Below are 22,753 nucleotides of genomic sequence, written 5' to 3'. Positions count from 1 at the left end.
CTTCCCAGTCCTCAGCAGCTTAAGGAAAACCCAGGATAAGGAAGGGAAGAGGGGTGACACGGCATCCTCCACCACCAAGCTGGAGCCGCCTCCACCTCCAGCTGCCTTTTCCCAAATAAAAACTCTATTTTCTGGAACCAATTTGCCTGCCAAGCTCACGAATCCAGCAGGGCAATTCCCGAGGGGAAAAGGCTCTTTCTGTTCCCAGCCAAGTGACAAAACTCCCAAAGAAATGAAAGGAAAAGCACACCGAGGAGAACGAAGCCACGGAGCCGCCGTCCCAGCGCTTCCAGAGCTGGGGACACGCAAAGTGTGCCTGCAAAGTTCCTTTTTCCCCACCAAGAAACCAAGGAAATAAACATTTGGTTGGAATACGTGTCCACGCAGGAAGGTTGTCCAAATTGTTTCAGTTCTTTCCAACCCTCAAAAAACTCTTTGGATTATTTTTGGGTTATTTTTTGCCTTGAGAAGTGTGGTGGGCGAAAAAGAAAGAAGGCTAAAAGCAGGAATTTTTTTGAAAGGAGAAAGGAGTAAGATAAATAAACATTCCACGATCTACAAGATAAAGCTGAGCAAGGGCCACCGACCCATCCTGACCACCAGCCCTGGTGTAGGGGCGACCAAACACCCCCCCATTCCTGCTCCTCCTGGCCCTTCATACTGTTCCTGCACAGCAGCCGCGTCCACATCCACAGATTTATATAAGAAAATATATAAATTTATAGGATTTAGGTGTCTGTACAGGCGGAGCAGCCCCACTGCCCGCTTTGTTCGGACCCAGCCCGAAGTGGGGGCGGAACGAATCCCCTCGCCTTCCTCCGCGGCTGATTTTGGATGAGAAGACCCAGAAAAAAAATAGTAATAAAAAAAAAAAAAAAAAAAAGGTAATAAATCCAAACGCTGGAGGAAAGCGGCGATCCGGGGGGGGAAAAAAAAGGCGTGAAAAATGAAAAAAAAAAAAAATCAAGAAACAAAGCGTGGTTTTCAAAAATAAAAACGGAATTCAAGAGAGGAAAAGCTGCGAGAAGTAAAAGCATTGTTAAAAACAGGGGGGAAAAAGGAAAGGAGGATTTTTTTTTTTTTTTGGTACGAAAAGCAGCGCGGCGCCGCGGGTTCGTCCTCAGCCGGGGGTCGCTCCGTCCGCCGCCCGCAGCCTCCAGGAGCGATTTTACCTTAAAAACCTCGCTGTTTCCGTAAAATTCGCATTTAGAACAAGGTTTCGGTGCCTTTTTCCCCGCGGGGGGTGCGAGGCGCGTCCCTCCCGACCCTCCCCCTTCTCTCGCCGCACGTACTTGGGGTTCGCGGAGCTCCACGACACCGGCTCCAGGCTCTTGGCGAGCGGCGCGGCGAGGCGGCACAGGGCCAGCAGGACACCCAGCAGCCACCGCCCGCCGCGGGGCCGCGCCATCGTCCCTCGGCGGCGGGACGGGCCGGGCGTCAGGCGCCCATCACGCTCCGCCGCCGCCTCCTCCCGCTCCGCTCCCTACCCGCCGCCTCCGCCCGCCCCGCACCGACTGAGGCGCCGCCCGCCGCGGCAGCCGCTCTACCCCTCCGCGCAGGCAGCGGCGTGGACAGCCCGGACGGGCGGCCAATGGCTGAAGGGAGCGGGGGGGGCCTTGCGGAAGGGCACGCCCATTGTGGGTTCTTAAGGGGAGCGCGGAGGATTTTTGCTTTTTTTTAATGCCCCCCCCGGTTGCTGGCCGTCGCTACCGGGTTACCGGGGGGAGGGTAAAGAGGCGACAGCGTTGGGGACGAGCTGGCAAAGCGCCGGTATGGGCGCCCCACCGGCTTGTCCCCATCCCCGTGGAACCCGTCACCCCCCCTCGCTGCGCGCCGCGCTTGGCCTCGCCCTCCGGTTCAGCCGCGATCCTACAGCGCCCCCCAGCGGACGGCGCCGGCTACGCCCGAAGAAGCGGCGGGGCCGGAACGGAACCGAAATATTCCAAAAAATCCCTGGACTGGGAGGGGTTTCAAGGGGTTTGACCGGTTTGGGATTTTTTTGTTGTCCAGCGGATTAGAGTGTATTTACATTTTTAATTTTTAAAAAACAAATATTAATGAAGATTTTCTGGGTTTTTTTTCATTTTTAGAGGGTTTTTCAAAGGTTTTATTCATTTTTTTCCAATTTTTAATAAAGATTTTCCACTTCTTTTGACGTTTTAGAGGGCCTCTTAAAGATTTTTAAATATTTATACATTTTTCGAAGGTTTTTTAAAAGATCTTTCAATATTTTTCGATTTTTTTTTTTCCGAGGGTTTTTAAAAATATTTTACATTTTTGGGAATTTTTGGGGTTTTTTTCAAGTTTTTAACTTTTTTCAGGTTTTTTAAAGATTTTTAAATTCTTTTTACTTTTTTGAGGGTTTTTAAAGCAACCTCTGATTTTTTTTAACTTTGTTTAAAGATTTTTTGGAACCTTCTGGACTTTTTAAAGTGTTTTTAAAATATTTGCCTTTTACCATTTTTTTTAAAGATTTGGGGTTTCTTAACTTTTTTACAGGATTTTAATTTTTTTCCCAGATTTTCAATTTTTTTAAACTCTTTTTAAATTTTTCCCTTTTTATGTATTTTTTTCAGTTTTCTGATTTTTTTTTTTTTTTTTTTTTAGTATGTTGGAGGTTTTTGCCATTTTTTATTTTCTTTTTAATTTTTTAAAGATTTTTTTATTTTTCGAAGTTTTTACATTTTTAAAACCTCTTAAATCTTCTTGATTTTTTTAAGTTTTGAAGGTTTGGGATGGTTTTTAGGGTTGCTTTTTGTTGGTTTTTTTTTTCAGATTTTAATTTTTTTTCCAAGGTTTCTTAATTTTTAAGTCTTCTGAACTTAATTTTTTTAACTTTTATTTTTTTTTAATCTCCAGAATTGTTTGGAGCTTTTCTTCCTTAATTATTTGTTTTAACTTTTTAAAATTTATTTTATTTTTGTGGGGTTTTGAGGTTCTTTTAAAATTTTGATTAAGGTGGGTTTTTTATTGCTGTGGCAATTTTTTGGATGTGTTCTGGACTTTTTGGAGTTTTTGTAATTTTTAAATGTTTTTTTTTAGTTTGGCCATTGGGAGGGAGGAGCCAAAATCCAGAATTAATTTTCTTCCTACTAAGAAAATCTTTGGGGTCACTTCACTTTCTGTTACAACAACAATAATAAATCCCTTTGGAGTTGGTTTAATTTCTATTAATAAAATAAAAACAAAATAAAATAAAACCCCCTCCCGAGTCTGTTCATTTTTTATTAAGGAAATTTAAAAAAAACCCTCAAGTCAGTTCCTTTCTGTTACAAAAATAAACCAACAAATTTTGGCGTCGCTTTCATTTGTGTTGAGAAAATTGAAAAACAAACCCAAAAAGTCACTTTGGAGTGTAAAAATAAACCAAAACCCCCCAAGTCCCTTCGGTTTTTATTAAAATAATTCAAATTAAAACTCAAAAATTAAAAAAAAAATTGGTGGAGTCAGTTCCGTTTCTATTGAGAAAATTATAAAAAAAATTATACAACCAAGGTCAAATTGACTCCATATTAATAAAATTTATTTAAAATTCAAGGTTTTCAATGTGATTTTTGTGTCTTTCCATGTTGGGGGTGGCACGTGGGGTGTGGGGGCTCCCTGGGCACAGGGGGCAGCGGGATTTGGATTCTTCGGAGCCATCCCGATCCAAAAGAGAGGGAAATACCTGAGCAAGGAGGAGAAAAAAAATCCAAAAATGTGATTTTTTAAAAAAAATATTTGAGTGCCTGGCTGTGTGAGAGGGGCCTTGGATCCCTGCCCGCTCATGGCTCATTTCCTGCCCATTCCTGGGTGTCCCTGCCCATTCCTGGGTGTCCCTGCCCATTCCCTGCCCTCTCCTTGCCCATTCCCTGCCTGTTTCTGGCTCTTTCTGCCCATTCCTGCTTTTTCTCTGCCCTCTCCCTGCCCATTTCTAGGTCTTCCTGCCCATTCCCTGCCTGTTCCTGGGTCTCCCCACCCATTCCCAACCCTCTCCCTAACTGCTCCCTTCCCATTCTTGGCTCTCCTTGCCCATTCCTGCCTTTTCCCTGCCCTCTCCCTACCCACTCCCTGCACCTTCCTGGATCTTCCTGCCCATTCATGGGTATCTTTGCCCATTCCCTGCCTGTTCTTTCTCTCCCTGCCCATTCCCTGCCCTCTCTCTAACTGCTCCCAGCCCATTCCTGCTGTCCCTGCCCATTTCCTGCTCATTCCCTGCCCATTCCTTGCCATTCCTTCTTTCCCTGCCCATTCCTGGCTTTTCCTGCCTTTTCCCTACCCATTCCCTATCCCCTCCCTGTCCTTTCTTGGGTCTTCCTTCCCATTCCCTGCCCATTCCCTGCCTGTTCCTGGCTCTCCCTTCCTATTCCTTTCCCATTCCTTCTTTCCCTGCCCATTCCTGGGTCTCCCAGCCTATTCCCTGCCCTCTCCCTACCCACTCCCTGCCCCTTTCCTGGGTATCCCTGCCCATTCCCTGCCCGTTCCTGCTATCTCTGCCCATTCCCTGCCCATTCCCTGCCCATTCCCTGCCCATCCCCTGCCCGTTCCCGCTCTCCTGCCCCTCCATCCCTGCCGATGTCATCAGGTCCTGTTGCCATGGCGATGCCGCTCTCCCTGCACAGGCTTGGGTGGGGATTCAGAGCCCGGGAATCCTTTGGAAAGGGGGAGGCTGATGTCGCCACATCCCCCTGTGCCCCACCCCGGCCAGGAGGGCACAGGATCCCTTCAGGATCACTTTGGGAACACTTTGGGATCAGACCCTGTGGCCTCTCCCCAGTTTGGTGCTGTGGGGGATGTGGATCCTCGGGATGAGGGGAATGAGCAGGTGAGGCAGGCACAGGTGAGGCAGGCACGAGCTTCCAAAGGTCACCACTTTATGGAGAGTTCCTCGGCACAGCCACACCTGGCACACCGGGAAAAACCCGGATTGTGGCCTCTGCCCACTCTGGAATGTGTCAGCGACACCAAACCAAACACTTGTACAGTGGGAGAGGCCCCGTGGGACGGGAACAGGTCTCATCCAGGGCAGTGGGACACCTTGGAGTCTGCACTCCTTGGAGAGGTGGGAGTCAGCCTGGGAGAACGGGAAATCTCCTTCCCAACCCTCCTGGTGTTGTCCCTCAGCAGGAAACACCTGCCCAGGGAAACAGAGCTCCTGATTTTCCCACCCAGCCATGGGAAGGAATCAATGGTGGCCAACCAGGGAGATTCCTTGGATGTTTCAGGGGGGGGAAAAAAATCCTATAAATTAAATGGGAAATGGTTCCCTGCCTCAGGTGCACTGGTGACACCAGGATCTGGGCTGGGCTCCAGGTGGGAGAAGGAAAGGATCCATATCCTGGGGGGGTGAGCCAGGGGGCTCTGAGCAGCTCTAGGGGACAACAAACCCCATCCATGCCCAAAATCCCAGGCATGGTGGGTGATCCTTGTGTTTCCATAAGGAGTTACTGGGATTTCCATCTCCCTTCCCTTTTCCTGCCCTGCCCTGGCATTCCTGGGGCAGGCATGGACATTCCCATGTGAATGTCACGAGTTTTGGGGGTCTCAGCTCCCACACAGCTCCATCCTGGGGTGCTGCTCCAGGCTCCCATTCCATAAGAGATCCAAGAGCCACTCGCAGACCTTGTGCTCCCGAGCGTCCTCACCTGCAAATGGTGAGGAACAAGACAGAGCATTGTTGAATTCCCAAATTCTTCACTTTTTTTGAGCCCAGGAGCTTCCTCGTGCCCTATCCATGCCCCCTTCCCACACATCCCACTGTGCCCTTCCCACCCCATGTGGATTCTGGACTCTTGGCTTCCCTTTCCTCCCTCTTCACCTCCCTTGAAACCTCATTAAAACATTTTTGGGGATGATCTGATCCCCAAAAATGGGATTTTGTCCCACCTGCTCCATTCTAAAAACACTGGACTGGTGATACTCGGCATCATTCCCAAAATTCCCGGCTCTCCCACCTCCCTCCCTGCTGGCAGAGTCTCTCCGAGCCCAATCAGTCCCTCATCAAGTGATGAGCTGCAGCCCAATGTATTCCACAGCCACTTCACATTTAAATTACCTGAGAAATCTCGGAGCAAAAAAAAAAAAGGGGGATAAAGCAGAGAAAAAAAATTAAAAAAAAAAAAGAAAAAAAGAAAAGAAAAGGAAAAAGTCGGCTGAACACCAGGAAAAAGTGCTTAGTGCAGAAATCCGGGGGATGGTTCCCCCAGGAAAGCGCTGGAGTTATTTAAAACTCACCTAAATAAAATATCGGTGGGGAATAAACTCCTCTCATCCCACAGGCACCGTGGGACCAGGGAGATATTCCCCCTAAGTGTTTTCTAGGATGAAACGGATGAGATCCCACCGGGCTGGCACGTGTATCCCCAACACCCTGGCAGAGGCACAGCCCTTCTCCCTGGAAAGTGCTTTTCCAAGGAGCCCTGCACAGATGGGACCAAAATTCGTGATTAACCCACATTTCTGTTAAAAAATAAAAATAAAATAAAAATAATAAAAAAAAAAAAACATGGATTTTTTTTTTTTTTAAGGATATGGAAGGCACGTAGGCATCCAAAGAGCCTCGTACCCATGGAATTACAGCCAGCCAGGCAGGATGGGTGCCAGGGAAGCAGAGAAATCAGAGCATCAAAACCAGCAATGAAGGTGATGTCAAGGATTCGCCTTTTCCGTGATTTATCCCATCATTCCCGAGCTCAGGCTCCGGGAATCTTGCACCTTCTGCAGATGTGCTGCCTGATTAAAATGATGCAACATTTTTTGCTGGCTGTGTCACAGGATTTCGCTTTTTAAAAAAGCCCCATTTTCCACCTGGAAATCCGGGCGCTTCCCACCTGCCCCAAGGGGAGAGGGAAAGGGGGAGCTGGGAGTGTTTAATCCATTGGGAAAGGACAGAGCAGGGAAATGCAGCAGCACGAGGCCATGGGGCTCCAGAGGAACATTTTATGGGGCTGAGAAGTCGCTGCATAATAGGCTGGGGAAGGAAGTATTAAAATCTTTAACCGGTTTTCAGAGCCGCGATAATTAAGGTGTTGCAAGCTACAATTGCCTGGAAAAAAAAATCCAAAGGCGAGGAATAAGATTTTTATCGCTTGCAGAAGTGGCCAGTCATGGATTTGGAGTTTAAAAAAAATTTAAAAAAAATAATAAAACCCTGCAAGAAAGGGAAAAATTCAAAGGTGGCTGAAAAGGGGTTGGTCTGGAGATGGAAACTGGGAGCTGGGGGAGTCAGGGAAGCATTGTCTGGAGTCCAGCACTTTAATCCGGAGCTTTAATGGAACTGGAGTAGAGGTTTAATCCCAAATATCCTCACTGGAGCAGCTCCCTTTCCTACGGACCTCTGGGAAGGGAGGAATTTTGGCTTCGATTAATGAGGCCACAGAAATGGGTGAGAGAGGCTGAATTCCCTCCTGGCTCAGACAGGACACATCATTCCCCATCTCCAGCAAATCCATGACTTTGGCTGTGCCCTGGGAAAGAGCAGAGTGGGGCTGAGGGCTGACAAAGGGAAAGGGAACACAAACACTACAAGAAAAATCCCTGGCAGGCAGCTGGTGCCACCCTAAACATGGAAATAGGGCAACAGAAGGGTCCTGAGCATCCAGATATTCCCAGAAAACCAAGCAATGCATCCTAAAAACCCCACCAGAGGCCAATCACCTCACTCCTGCAAGAACAAAGGTGAGACCTGCTGGTGAGCTGCCTTTAAATCTTTGACCACTATTGTTGGAAATATCAGGAAAATGCCTCAAATTGGCTGGAGAAGGAGCAGCCCTGAATGGCACAGTGGGAGATGAAACGAGGAATATGGTGGGAAAAGAAACATCTATAGATACATATTAATCTGTGTATATATATATATATATATATGTATGTATGTAATTTTGTAGAGAGATATGAGGGTATATATGTATTAGTATATATTTACATGTGGGTATATGTGGATTTTATATATGTATATGTGATATAGGAATTTTTTCACTTTACTATATTATATATTTATAGTTTTATTTATTTTTAACATACATATTATATATATAACATATTATATATATGTATACATATATAAATATTTTTATATAAATATCTATTATAGATATAAATATATATATTTTTATATATATATGAGGTAACAATGTACCCATTGGGGCAGAGCTTGCTGAAGGAGGCGGGAATATCCAAGGGGACACTGCCGAGGTCATTCCTTAACATCTCTCTTAATGACCTGCAAAAGGCACCACCAGCTCGTTAATGACCTGGCGGGGAAGATAAGCAGCTTGTCGCTGGAATTCCCGCTGAATCCCCGCCGCTATCCCGGTGTGCGGGGCCGGCCGTCCTTCCACAGGCAGGGAGACATGAAAGGAGCCTAAATAGCCAGAAAGGAGCACAGGAAACGCCGTGATTTTGTTAGTGGAGGGAAAAAAAATAAATCTAATCGGGTCTATCTGGGGCGAGTGATTAAAAAGTTGTTGGAGCGGGAGAGCGGCAGCGGCACCTCGGGAAAATCCGTGGGGTTTAATATGCAGCTATGCCGGAGCTCTCCTCATCCACCTCTCCCAGGGAAAACACAAAGTGCATTTTCAGGTCAACGAGCCAGAGAAAGAAGGAGAAGCCCCAAAAAGGAGCAGAAGCTGGAGGAATGCTGTGTAAGGCGAGATTTTCAAACACATGGATCTGTTTTCTTTGGAGCGGCAGCGGCCGGGGGAAGTCGCAACTGCAGACAAAGCTCCCGCAGGGTTTGAACACCAAAGGAAAAGCGGTGGAGGGTGGCAGAGGAGCAGGAGGTGACCTGGGGCTGTGTCCTATCCCAGGGGAAGTGCCGGGAGCCCGGGGCTGTGCCAGGACACGCGGCTGCCGAGGGATGCGCCCGAGGCATCGCCGCTCCCGGGGCTGTTCCCTCGCCTGCCGTGGCCTCTGCTCCTCGGCCGGGGTGGAAAATTCAAATTTTGCTGTCTCCAAGGCCGGATCTTCCATTCCCAGTGCTACACTTGCCATCCTCAGGGCCAGACCTGCTATTCCCTTCCATCCCTATGATGAGACCAGTGTCGCAATTTCCATCCTCAGTGTCACAACTTCCATCCCTAGGGTTAAATTCACCATCCTCAGGGTCAGACCTGCCGTTCCCAGTGTCTTACTTTCCATCCCCAGGATCACACTTTCCATGTCCAAGGTCAAACCTGCCATTCTCCCGGTGTCACACCTGCCTTCTCCAGTGTCCCATCTCCCATCCCAAGGGACATGCCTGATACCCAGTGCCAGATCTTCCATCCCCAGTGCCGGGGCTGGTCCCCAGTGTCACATCTGCCACCCCCAGTGTCCCACGTGCCGTCCCTGGGATCAGAGCCGGCACCCTGGCGTGAGGGCAGGTTCCTGCCGGCCGGCTGCAGGAGGTTGGGGAATGCTGTGTGTGACCACACGAGCACGGTGCTGCTGTAAGAGGGACCTGGAGGGAGAGGGCTTGGATGGGCTGAGCTCTTCTCCCGGCTCCCAAGCGGCGGGCAGCCCCCCGGGGCAGGGTCCCTCGGAGCTCCCGACACGTCCCCACCCGCGTGCCCCGGACGAGCCGGTGATCTCACGTGAATGAGCTCAGAGCTGGCTGCGTCCTGCCAGGATTTACATGGGAGGCTCCAGAGAGTCTGTGTGTACTCACAAGCCTCCCGCCGAGAGCCACAGCTCTCCCCGAGGGGAGGAGGAGCGGGGCTCCCTTTCCTGCTTCCCCACCCTGCCCTGCCAGCTCCGGCTCCTGGCATCCAGCCTGCTCCGAGCGGCCCACGCTGCTTCCCGGGCGGCTGCGGGAGCCGGGACAGGGAGATCCTGCCCCCCTGGACCCCTCACTGCTGTACCCCTGTACCCCTGTACCCTGCGATCCTATAGCCCTGCACTCCTGTATCCCTGTGGTCCTGAATCCACGTGGCTCTGCACCCCTGTATTTCTGCATCCCTGCATCCTCAGTCCTGCACCCAGGCACCCCCTGCACTCCTGTATCCCTGCACCACTGCAACCCTGCATCCCTGCACCACTGCAATCCTGTATCCCTGCACCACTGCAACCCTGCATCCCTGCACCCCTACACTCCTGCATCCCTGCACCACTGCAATCCTATTGCCCCCGCACCACTGCAATCCAGCATCTCTGTGCCACTGCATCCCTGTATTCCTGTGCCCCTGAATTCCTACATTTCTGTGCTGTTGCATCCCTGCATCCTGTCTCCCCTTTAATCCCCTGCATCCCCACATCCTGCACATCTGCACCTCTGCACTCGTACTTCCCACCTGCATCCCTGTGCCCCTGCATCCCGGCCTCCCTGAGTCCTGTAATCCTCTGCATCCCCTCACCCCACACCCCTGCCTTCCCTGCCATCCTGCACCCCTACATTCCAACATCCCAATACCACCGAATCCCTGCATCCTCGCATCCCCACACCCCAGCCCCCCTGCACCCCGCACCCCATCCCGACCCCCCAGGAGCCAGGAGGGGATCCCAGTTTCTCGCAGAGCACAAGGCTCTATAATCCTCCCATTTAGGGGGATCATGGCTCCGTGATTCCCACTAGGACATCGCTCCATGCCCCATTGCAGGTTTTTGGGATGCAGCTCCGTGGTGCCACTGTTTTTCCAGCCCCGCTGGCTCCCTGTGCAGAGCAGGATGGGCTGAAAGGCAGAAGAGGAAAGTGGAGAAATTCAATTTTATCTCTCAGCAATCGCAAAAAGGGATAAACTGAACATCCTGAGCAATTGCAGCGCTGCTTTTGTGGGGCTGGTAATTTGTGACAGTGAAGATCGCTGCAAATATCTTAATTAATGTTTATTTTGATGGCTGTGTAGGTTTGGGGTGACGTGTCCCTGAGTCTGGAATGGGGAGGGGGGCAGGGTGGCAGGGGGGAAAAAAAAAGCAGATTTTTTTTTTTGACTTGCTGCCCAGAACCACAAAAATGCCTTTTAAAGCGTCCCTCCCTCGCCCGAACAGGCTCGTCGGGAGCAGAGCAGAGCTCATGGAAAGAGGAGAGATAGAGAGATAGAGACTCGGAGGAAGGAGGTGAGGGGCAAAGACATGGGAAGGAGACAGACAAACACACACGGAGCAATTTGCATGGTTTATGAGTCTTTGATTCCAGCCTATTTACAACCTGGGCGCTCACACCCCGGTGGGAAGTTGGGAGATTACTGTACTTACCCTCGATTTCGCTTCACATCTTTATCGAGGGATCTCTCTCGCCTCCAGCCAGACTTTAACGAGCTGCAGCTACGGCAGGGACCGGCCCCGTGCGGCCAAGCCCCTTCCCCGCCTGCTCCCCCTGCCATTCCCGGCTCCACAGGGACACCCCGAGAGCCCAGGGACACTCTGGTGATCCAAATGACTCCTCTGTGGGCCAAGGGACATGTCTGAGGGCCAAGGGACATCCCTGTTCTCCTTTTTTTTTTTTTCCCCCAGCTTCAGACATGGGTAAAAGAATTTCTGGGATCAAACCAGGCAGTTTGGGGTTCGGCACAGAGGAAAGAGCATTTGGTTCCAGAGGTGCAGGAGCTCCTGCCCTGCCATCATCCTCCCATTCTCCCATTTACCATTTCATTCTTCTCTCTTTTTTTTTTTTTTCTCATTTTCCTCCTCTTTGAGCCATTTTCCTCCTGCATTTCCACTGAAAAAACCTGAATTCCAGAGAAAGGGGATGGCTGGTGGAATTTACCAGATGCAGTGGAAAGAAATGCGTGACCTACGGCTTTTTGTTCTTTTGATATTTGAAATCCCAGCATCCAAGTCCAGAGTAACTTCTAGAAAATTCGTTGGGGGAAAAGTCTTTTCTAGTAAGAAAAGATGAGGCAATTTGGGGTGAATTCCAAGCCCTGAGTGAATCCTTCATCCCACCCAGAACCCCCGGACGGTTCGTGCTGGGTTCCTGAGCGCCCTCTCCCCACGTCCCGCCGTGATCCCAATCAGCTCCGAGGAGACACAACGAGTCCCTCTCCCAACCCTAAAGAGCTCTCCTAGCCCCTTCCAGGCTGTTTTCTTGGGATGAATCCTATGATCTACCTCCATCACTCAGGGCGAGCCTGGGATTCTTCTCCCGTTCCCCGACCCCTGAGCACACCAAGCGAACTTTTCCCTCCGTGTTTTGGCTCCTTTTCGCCGTTGGATTCCCCCCCGGGTGCTCGGGATTCTTTTTTTTCCCTCCGACTTCGACACCCACACGCGTGGGGCTGTGCCAGGAGGGGCAGGGGCAGCTCTCCCTGCCTGGCAGGGGCGTCTTGCCCGGGCTGGAGCCCCGGGAGCCGCTCCCTCCCTTGGCTGCGACCCCCGGGACCGTTTCCATTCCATAATTGGGCAAATCTTTTCCTATCAGATCTCAGCGCAAGTGTCTACAAGCCTCGCCTGAATAATAAGGAATATTCAAGGAAAACCTGGTGCTTTTTCTCATCTCCTTTTTGCCAGGAATCTGGTTTTTTGGGGTAGTGGCTGGAGCACAGGCAAGGGCAGCTCCCGCATGACTATTCATGGGCAATCTTCGGGGATTTGCTTAAACTCAAAGCAGATTTGGAGGAAAAATAGGAAACCTGGAAGCCTTTGCTGACGACTCCTAGCTGTAACTCCGCTCTGCACCACGGGAAGCTTCTCTGCTCCCTCCTTCAGCTTGTTTTTATTGAGGTGTTTTTTCCTTCCTCCCCCTGATGTTATTTAAATCTTGTTCTTTAATAAGTCTACAACTAAAAGCAATTAAGGAGCTCAGTGAGCAGCATCCATTTCAGCGCTGCCTCCAAGGCATGTCCAGTGCCAGTAAGCCTTGCCTGGAGGCACCGGGAGTATCGGGAGAGCCGGGATGGATCCATCCATCGGGGAGCCCGATGGATTCCCGGCTGTGTGGGGTGCACAGGGGGGTCCCTGCTGCCCCCAATCCCGAGTCATCCCATCCTTCCAGGGGCTTTTCCTCAGAGGGTCATGGTTTGGGGGCCCTGCCTGCAAGCCCCTTCACCTAAAGGTGTTGCTACACTGATAAACGATGCCTAAAATAAAATAAAGAGAAAAAAAGCGTGTTTTCCTTTTCCGGGAGCAACAGATCAAAGCAGTTCTGAGGCAGATGATAATTCCTGGCAGTAACCACCCACAGGAGATAAGGGGGACGGAGGAGTCCTCAGAGAGATGCCCTCAGAAACGCAGGTGACAGACACTGCGAGGGTTTTGGCCATTAAAAGGGTCACTGAATTTTGCCATCGAGGTGGCCCAAATCAAGCCCACACTGCCCAAAAGTCCTCTGCCCCGTCCTCCCCCTGCCAAAGCTCCGGTCCCTCCGTGGGCAGTGGCCACAGCCACGGCCGGTGCCCACACGCCCCCGGCAGCCCACGGAAAGCCTTTCCTGCCAAAATTCCTTCCCATTCTCCCTGACAAAGAGCTCTCGTTTCCAGCTCAGGAACAACAAACACGGAGGCAGGCGAGGTAACCTCTTCCCACAGCATTTTAATGAAGAAAACACCCACGGAGATGCAAACGCGGCCGCAATTCGCTGCCTGCCCATCCTTCTTCCACCTGGGCTCATCCTCATCCTCCTTCCAGCTGGGATCGTGCAGGGATGCGCTGAATCTCCCGCCGCCCTGCCCCGGCATCCCGGTGGGGGACTGGGCATCCCAAATCCTGCGGCGTGGGATGCTCAGGGAACAGGGCACTGCCAAGGGTGGGCAGCTGGCACGGCCCGGAGGGGAATGGGCAGCAGGAAGAGGGGAGGGAATCTGCAGAAATTAGCAGGAGGAAATTTTGCCCTCATTTTCTAATCCCTCGCACTCTGCCCCCAGAGGTGAATGGCAAAGAGGGATGGGTTTAGTTCATTAGAGGTGAGAAAAGAGGAGAGACAGCGCCGAGGGCAGCACATCCCTAATTCCAGCAGGAATCAGTATCCTTGATCGGGATAAACCAATCCCAAACTTCCACTAACAGGGTTGGGCACATCCAACAGGACCAGCCCGTGGCCCCCAGGGGAACCCAGAACACCCCCGAGGCCTGGGCTGATCCCGGCGTGGGAAGTAGGGAAGGGGGAATTCTGCCCTGCTCAGGTGAGACCTCACCTGCAGAGCCTGAGCTCCCAGCACAGGAAGGACCTGGAGCTGCTGAAGAGAGCCCAGAGGAGGCCACGGAGCTGCTCCAAGGGCTGGAGCCACTCTGGAGCCAGGCTGGGGGAGCTGGGGGAGTTCACCTGGACAAGAGGAAACTCCAGGGAGATCTCACAGCCCGTTCCAGAGAAGCTGTGGATCCCTTGATCCCTGGAAGTGTCCAAGGCCAGGTTGGATGGGGCTTGGAGCAACCTGGGGTAGTGGAAGATGTCTCTGCCCACGGCAGGGAATGAGACAAAATGGAATTTAAGGTGGTTTCCAACCCAGACCATGCTGTGATTCCATGATTATTTCCTGTGTGGCTCCAGCTCCCGTGGACTCTGAGATGGAGACCTGGCTGTAAACAGAAGGTGGGGAAGGTGCTGCCTGTGATATAATCCTGCTGATCCCTGGGAACCTTCAGCACCTTCCCACATCTTCCTTGGCCTTGGGAGCCCAGCTCAGCTCACCCCACCACCCCTCTGGACGGGCACATCTGACTTGTCCTCAAATCCAGCCAGCAGCTCCAAGTATTGTCCATAAAAAAAAAAAAAAACTTAAAAAGAACCCAAGAATGATTTATTGAAATGTTCCCATTTTCACTTGAAACACAAAGGAATGATCCACCCAGAAATGTGGTTTGCAGCTGGGAATTTTTTTAACTAAAAGTACGAAATGTGTGCAAACGAGAGAGACAGTTTTGGGGGAAAAACCAAAAATGCAACTTGAGAGCCCAAACATCTGTTGGAAAACCATTCCCAAAGTTCGGAGAGGCACTACCAGCAAACCCCACAAAGGCTTCAAGCAGAGGGAAGGGCCATGAGCAAGTCAAGTCTTCCCAGGTGGACAGGGGTGCCACATCCTCAGGACAGGCATCATCTCCCCCCTGGAATTTTGGAATTTTTGGGTTTTTATGGAAAAGCTGGGCTGTGGGAGCACTGCCCCGGGACTCCCAGCAGAGCAACCCAGACGGGTGAGGCTCGTGCCTGTCAAAACATTTCAGAATAATCATCATAAAGCACAGCCAGATCAAAACAAGTTAAAACGGAGCCGCCAAGGTCTGGTCACCTCATAAACCACAGATAAAGCCAGCAAGGCTTCACCAGAGCAGGTTTGATCTTCCTCCCTTCCTGTATCTCTTCCATAAACATTTTGGGGAGCCGCAGGAGAGGAGTCTTATTGATGAAGTCCGAAAACTAACATCCTATGGATGCTGGGAATTATCCCACGCCTCATCCTCCCTGTCCGGGGCAGCGCCAACCCCGGCGGGTCCTGCCAGCCCCGCAGAGCCCGCCCCAAGCACTCCTCTGTTTACTTTAAACCAATTCCCGTCAAACTCCTCACTCAACAAGGGAGAAAAATTGGATCAAAAGAGGCCCTTTGGCCACCCTCTTCCTCCCGCTTGTCCGACCTTGGCGGGTGTTGGCCGAAGGAGCCAGGACCCTCAGCATCACCTCAAGAGTTTTGTTAAGTCCAAAGAGCTTTTCCCAAATCCCTCTCTGCCTTCTGCTGTTCTTGTGCTGCTGCTTTGAGGGGCTGGAGGATGTCCAGGGGAATGGGGATGGAGCTGGGAAAGGGGCTCAGCCTGGAGAAAAGGAGGCTCAGGGGGGAACCTTGTGGCTCTGCACAACTCCCTGACAGGAGGGGACAGCCAGGGGGGATCGGGCTCTGCTCCCAGGGAACAGGGACAGGAGGAGAAGAAATGGCCTCAAACTCTGCCAGGGGAGGTTCAGCTGGATATCAGGGAAAATTTCTCATGGAAACTGTTGTCCAGCCCTGGCACAGGGGTGGAGTCCTCATCCCTGGAGGGGTTTAAAAGCCATGTGGATGTGGGACTTGGGGACATGGTCAGTGGTGGCCTTTTCAGAGCTGGGACATGGTTGGAATCCACAGTCCCAGAGAGTTTCTGTGATTCTAAGGATCATCCCTCCTGCCCCAGCAGCTGAAGATGTCCATAAATTTCTAGGTCACTCAGCTCATGCACTGCTTGGGATAGAGACCTGCCAGGTCTCAGCTTCAGGTGCTCCAGGAGAAAAGTGGGATGAGCACTGAGCCCTGGCAGTCCTGGGACTGGTCTGTCCACACTGGCCATGCTGTAACATGAGTTTAATTAGAGTAATTGAGCTCTCGGACGAGGCTTGGAGCAGAGAAGTTGCAATATTTGGGGTTTCGAGAAGGTCTCTGCAAGGTCACTCAGCCCAGGCTGGTGAGGCAAGAGCAGCCCGGGGATAAATGGGAATGTTAATCCCTGTTTGAGGATGGCAGGATTTGGGGAACAGCCTGTTTGTGCAGGAGAGAGGGCTTTCAACAAAGTCCCACAGGAATTCGGCCAGAAACCTCCTCTGGTGCCCCCCAAAATGATCCAGGATAGGAAAGAGCACAGCCAAGCACTTCGGAGCAGCTCTAAATTACTCCTGGCACTGAGGGGAATGGAATGATCATGCGGAGCAGAGCAATAAAATGGCAGATGAACTTCCCTGCTCATAATTGCAGAGTAATGAACATGAAAAGCTTTTCCCCCATCCAGACACGTGCAGTGGCTCCGTATCAGCAATTATTGGGATTTAACGAGATCTCAGAGACGCTGCCGAGCCCCTTTGAAGGTCTCCTTTCAACAATTAGCAAAAGTCAAAAAAGGCAAGTGGAATATTAAGAACTCTTGGAAGAAGAGAACAAAAGGGGAAATGTCCTTTTTTTCCTTCATCTGTTGCCTCTCAGCTCTGATAGATCCACACCAGGGAACGAGGAGATGCTGGGGGAAGGCATCACGTTGATCCAGGGTTTGGGATAGCACCTGTGTGGAGAGAGTTCGAATGAACCAGGGAAAAGGAGATAAAGAGGCAAAAAAATTAAAATTAGAGCAGTTTGGAATAGGAAAATTGACAACACGATCCTTGGGTAATGGAGTTGATGCTTTGCCCACCAAGTGTCTTCATGGAGGTGTGGGAATTGTCACCAGTGGACGCTTCCCACCACCCTGAGATCAGATCTGCAGGGTGAGCCCTTCATCCGTGAGAAAACCAGGATCAGCTCCAGGAAAATCCTGCTGGACATGGGGCAGAAAGTAAAGAGGATCAAGGTGGGCACCACATTTGAGTCCTTCACCTGGAACCTCTTAGGAAATTCTTGGAGCTTTCTAGGGATCCCCAGCACAACAGCTCCTATAGAGTTTGTGCTTTGAATTTGGGGAGGGCATGTTCCTCTTAAATCCGTCAGACTTTCTTGCAACACCAAGGCTTCCTAGGAATTTCCTATGATTTGTGTCTAGAACATTTCCAGGAATGTTCAAGGGCTTCATAAGACGTCTCCAATCTGAAATATTTCAAGGAATGCCCTAGAGCTTCCCTGACTTTCCTCCACCTAGAAACTTCCCCAGAACCTTCCGTTTTCCCTGTGAGTTTTCTCTCTTTCGGAAGTTTTCTGGCATTTCCTTATCGGTAACCTGTCTAGGAGCATCCCAATGAATTCCAAGGCTCCCACAAGAGCTCTCAAGAAATTCTTCAGTCTAGAATATCAGTATGAAATTCTCCAAATGCTTTTGAGAAACTTCTCCATCCAGGAAACCTCAGGCAAGGACTTTTCTCAGACTCTTCCACCGTTGTCTAGAAATTCCTCAGATGAGGGATTCCAGGAATTTTACATGCATTGCAGGACTTGTTCCTTTGCACTTCATGATGATTCAAGGTATTCCCCAAATGATTTTTTTTTTAGGAATTCAGCCCTGTTTTGTAAGAGTTTTCCCAAGTGCTCGGATTTTTGCAGCATGTCTGTGGAATACCGACCTCTCCAGGCAGCCCAAACCAGGAGGGAGGAAGGGAAATCTCCCTTGGCTGTGTCACACCCTGGAGCCATCCCGATGGAGAATGGAGGTGCAGCATCCCAGGATGTGGCTGTGGTGAAGCAGAGTCTCTCTGTGGATGTCAGGGCAGCTCTGTGGGAATTGTGCTCATGGCAGAGCTGGGAAGGAGCAGGAGAAGCAACTCTGCCACATCCAAACCTCTCCTGGCAAAGAGGAGCCGCCCTCACCAGCCCTGAGCAGGACTGTGGGGCAGCTCGGGCTCTCCTGGGATCTCTGCACATCCCTGGAGCCTGTGCCAGACTGAACAGCCCATTCCAAGCTCCTCCCTCATTGGATCCAGGGATCTGTCACTGCCGCGCCAAGAGCTGGATTTGGGATGTGATCCACGCTTCTGGATCATCCATCACCACCAGGCAGGGAACACACGGTCTGCAGGCTCAGGGTGTGGCAGCTGACACAGCCACATGTGGCCAGATGTGAGGAGAGAAGGAAAAGGCAAAGCTGGGAGCAAGGCAGGAAAAGCCCAGACTGCTCCAGGACATCTCCTGGACATGCCAGCACCTCCTGCTGCTCCTGCTGCTGGCTGTGGGTTCACCAGGGTCAGCTGAGGTCCCTCCTGAAGATGCTCCTCAATCCCTTGGATGTTCTGGAACTCGATTCCTGCTTCAAAGAACTCAAAGAACCTTTGAACCAAACATCACCTTGCACTGGAGGCTCCAGAAGGAGCATCAGGAAGTGTCCAAGGCCAGGCTGGATGGGGCTTGGAGCAACCTGGGACAGTGGAACGTGTCCCTGCCCACGACATGAGTGTGGAATAAAATCATCTTTAAGGCTCCTTCCAACCCAGACCATTCTGTGATTCCACGATCTCCCAGGGAATCCTCAGGGTGCTGTGGGGCTCCAAATTTTCCTGATATCCACCCTGGTGTGGGTGATCCATGGAAAGGAGGAGTGCTGAGGGGGTAACACTGGAGAAGAGCTGGGAAATCAGGGGCTGCACCCCCAGCAGAGCTTTGGGGAGCCCACAGGACACCGTCCCCCCCCAGCCACACCCTGCCCAGGGTGACTCAGGTGGGTGGGGTGGACACACCTCGTCTGCAAATATTGTCTGAAATGCAGCAGCCCAGGCTGTGTTTGTTCTGTTTATCTCCTGACATTATTTATTTCCTACCTGTCCATGGGCTGCTGGGGACTGTCACCACTGGGCTGTGGCTGTGGCTGTGACTGTGTTGGATTTGGCACAGGGCAGGAGAGCCTGGGCCAAGCTGGGCCAGGAAGAACTGAGAGAATCTGGGGCAGGGAGAGTTGGGGATGCTGGGCTGTGGGAAGAGCACCTGGGCACATGCAAGGAGCAAAATGTGGAAATCAACCCTGGAAATTGGTCCTGCAGCTCCATCTTGCAGGAATTTGGGGTGTGATCCCCCTGGAGCACCAGCAGGACCAAGGGGTGGGGGAGCAGAAAGAGCCTTTCCTGCTCTGGTGTGATTCTGCAGCCAGCGGGGTCACAGTGATCACAAAAGGGTGGGTGGGTCAAACATGAGGATTTCTCTGGCTGAAGCAGCCCCTGTGCCCACCTTCCTCCTCCTCCTTCTCCTCCTCCTCCTCCTCCTCCTCCTCCTTCTCCTCCTCCTCCTCCTCCTCTCCTGCCTCTGGATCTGCAGTCTGGGCTCTCTGCAAAGTCCTGGATTGCAAAATAGCCCAAAAGTTCCCCAAAGAAGCACCAGCTCTCTGATCCCACAGAAGAGCCACCCTCCCGTGCTCCAGCTGTCACCTGACACAGGGACACGGGTGAGGGGTGGCAGAGGGACAGGGTCAGGCAGAGGGACCGTCCTGGAGGCACCCAATTGTGTAAGAGGCGGCTTAGAGAGGAACTGGAGGATTTGGATCCTGTTTCATGCTTAACTCCCTGATATCTGATCCCTGGGGAGGAGGAGAGGATTCTTCTGCCCCTGTTCAGATGGGACTTAAGAAGGGCCACTAAGAAAATCATCTGAAGCACCATGAGAGGACTCTGAGCCCTTCCCTCGGGCTGTGGGTGCCGGATGAGGGGGGATCCCAGGACTGTGAATGGTCCCAGCGCTGCCTGGGTGACCAGGGACAGGGAGGACAGCTCCTGGTGGCCTCCCAGCCCCGCTGCTGCGAGGAAGCACCGGCCCTTTAGGAAGGGGATTTCTAACAAAGCTGAGATCACGTTGCTGTTTGACTTAATCTCAGGCCATTCTGTCTCCAAATCCCTCCTAATTCCTCGCTGATATTAATTACAGTGTATCCGACCCCGGCCTGGGGCATGGCAGCTCTTCCCGACATCCCAAACCGAGCACTTCCCAAGGATCCTGTTCGCAGCCAGCAGTCCCTGAGCCAAATAATCCCTGGCCTAATGCACCGACTTAAATTAGATTTGGGCTCTCCGTCCCTGCTCCGCCACTTTCTGCTCGTTCCCCACAGCTGCAGAGCAGACAAAACAGGAGGGATTTGGAGGGAGGAGCTGGCTGTCTGCTCCAGCACTCTTGGATCGCGGGATTTGGGTTTTGCTGGGCTGCCTCTCCCCGGATCAGCCACTTGCTGCCTGCAGAGGAGAGTGGTGGCAGCAGCTCTGGTGTCACCTCGGTGGCTGGGACAGAGTCTTTGGTCCTGGCTGCAGGGCTGGGGACGCTGCAGCCGAGACACAGAGTAAAGTCGAGGTTTTGTGTTGACCTTTGAGCTGAAAACTGCTTTAATGGAGTCACGGATCCAAGAGAAAGATTGCACTTGCTCGCCATCTCCAAAAGCAGCTGGTGCCCCACCAGTCCTGCCTGACAGGCTGGAGAGCATCCCGCATGAACAGGGGGAAATTCCTGATAGGAGAGCATGAAATTCCTGATAGGAGAGCATCCCGCATGAACAGGGGGAAATTCCTGATAGGAGAGCATGAAATTCCTGATAGGAGAGCATCCCTCATGAACAGGGGGAAATTCCTGACAGGAGAGCATGAAATTCCTGATAGGAGAGCATCCCTCATGAACAGGGGGAAATTCCTGACAGGAGAGCATCCCACGCCTTCAGCAGAGCATCCCAGGCAGGGAAGCTCCCCCGGGCTGGTCCGTGGCTCTTGTGACACGGAGTGCTGGGAATCCCTCATGGCACGAGTGACCCGCGGCTGGTCCGGCCCCGTTCCGGGCTGGGACACCCGGGGCTGTCGCACCCCCACGGACACACGGACATGGACATACGGACACAGGCACACGGACACGGACACAAGGACACGCCGCCCGTTCCCTGCAGGTGGGATGAGCCGAGCAGGGGCTGTTATTCCAGAGCCACTTCCCAGAGCAAAGCCAGAGCCCCCGGGCAGGGCCCTTTGGCCGCAGGCGGTGACCCGTGGCCAGCACATCGTCCGAGCCCCGCGGGGCCGCGGCTGCCGAGCCCTGCCGGGGCAGTGATTGATGTTGTCCCTGTCCCCGGAGCAACAGAGGGGCTGTCTCCTGCCCTGCTGGCCCGAGGGGCTGCTCCTGCCAGGAATCAAAGCTTTGGGAGCTCCCGAGCCTTCCAGCCGGGCAGGATCCACGATCCTGAAGGAGGGCCGGGGTCAGCCAGGGGCTGCCTTGCCCCGCTCCTGCCCTGGATTTGGCAGGGATTTGGGATGCTCCAGGCATCGAGGGTGCAGGCACAGCCATTCCCTGCGGCGCCTTCCCAAGGCATTGCCGGTCTGGCTCAGCTTCCCATTCCTCTCCCTCCCTACCCTGGGGTTCACTTATGGGGTTTTTTATCTGCTAATGCTCGTGCCGCACTCTGTGGGGAAGGGCAGGCAAAGCCGCGAGGGAATGGAGTGTAGGGAATCCGCTTGTTCCATCCTATCTCTTCCAGGACCCCTCTGGGAGTGAGATCCCCTCACCGGGCAGGAATTACTGGCTGGTTGTGAGCGAAGAGTGAAGCAGAGCTGCCTCCCTCTCTTCCAGGTTTTGCCATAACCCAGCTGGTTCTGGCCCGGTTTGGGAGACGAGCGTTTCCTGCGCCCGTCCACGCCATTGCAGACAAATTGATGGAGTCAGCAGGATGGGAAGTGTTATCACGTACTACACAAATATGGAATAAATTCAAGTCTCAGATTATCAGATAAATGGGCTCCTGATAACTGGCATGATTGGAAAGTAATGGGGAAACAGCTAAACGTGGTGGCAGGGGGTGTGTTAAACATGGAAAAGATCCAGGAATTCCTTGCCCTGTCCATAAGATGAGGGGGCTGGGAATGATCTTCCCCTGCCTTCCCAGCGCTGTTCGCTGCTCCCAGAGTGAGCAGGGGGAGAAGCCCCTTCCCCAAGGGAATGCCCCGCAATTCCCCCCTTTCCCCCCGCGCCTGCCCAACCCCTGATTGCTCATTAACCAGCTCTTGCACCAGAGAATAATGAGTCGTAAATCACCCTGCAATCGCCTGGACTTTAAACCCCAGCCCTCCTGGAGTGCGCGGCCATCCCGCCGGGAGAAGGGGGAGAGGCCCCCGATCATCCCAACCCAGCCTCGGTTTTCCTTGGACTTTCGCATCTTGCAGGCTCGGGTTAATCTTGGAGCAAACAGTGCGGGAGATAAGGAGCCGACGGACCCGGCGAGCCCCTCGCCCTCCATCCCACACCTCACCTTTGTTTTCCTTGGCCCAGCCCCGCAGGTGTTCGCTGCCAAAGCAGCCCCATTGCCCCAGGATGCCAAAGTCTCGGCAAAATGGGACCAGCGCCATCCAGCAGCACCCCAAATCCATCTTGGTTATCCCTATCCTCCCCCGGCAGCTCTGGATCGCCCTTTCCTGGGCTCTTTCCTTGTGTTTTTCCTCTCCACAGCATCCTTGGGTGGGGTGAAGCATGTTAACAACCACCCCGGTTGTTTTCTCACTCTTGGTGTGGGTTCTGCCACCTCGGGCCAATGTCGCCGTGATAAA

General features: G+C 52.2%; 1 protein-coding gene across 1 annotated transcript in view; it reads right to left on the bottom strand.

Moving 5' to 3' along the window:
* EFNB1 (ephrin B1) overlaps positions 1–1,502 on the bottom strand; it is a 45,057-nt gene extending 43,555 nt beyond the window's left edge. The window contains exon 1 of the mRNA XM_014887904.2: positions 1,293–1,502. Coding sequence (XP_014743390.1) covers positions 1,293–1,408 — 116 coding nt within the window. The 5' untranslated portion in view covers positions 1,409–1,502. The remainder of the gene's footprint in view (positions 1–1,292) is intronic.
* Between the last annotated feature and the right edge of the window lie 21,251 nt (positions 1,503–22,753).

Source organism: Sturnus vulgaris, chromosome 14, assembly GCF_052056855.1.
Source record: "Sturnus vulgaris isolate bStuVul1 chromosome 14, bStuVul1.hap1, whole genome shotgun sequence".
NCBI classification, from domain to species: Eukaryota; Metazoa; Chordata; class Aves; order Passeriformes; family Sturnidae; genus Sturnus; species Sturnus vulgaris.
Note: the sequence above shows the minus strand (reverse complement) of the source record. Positions and strands in the feature narration are given on the sequence as shown.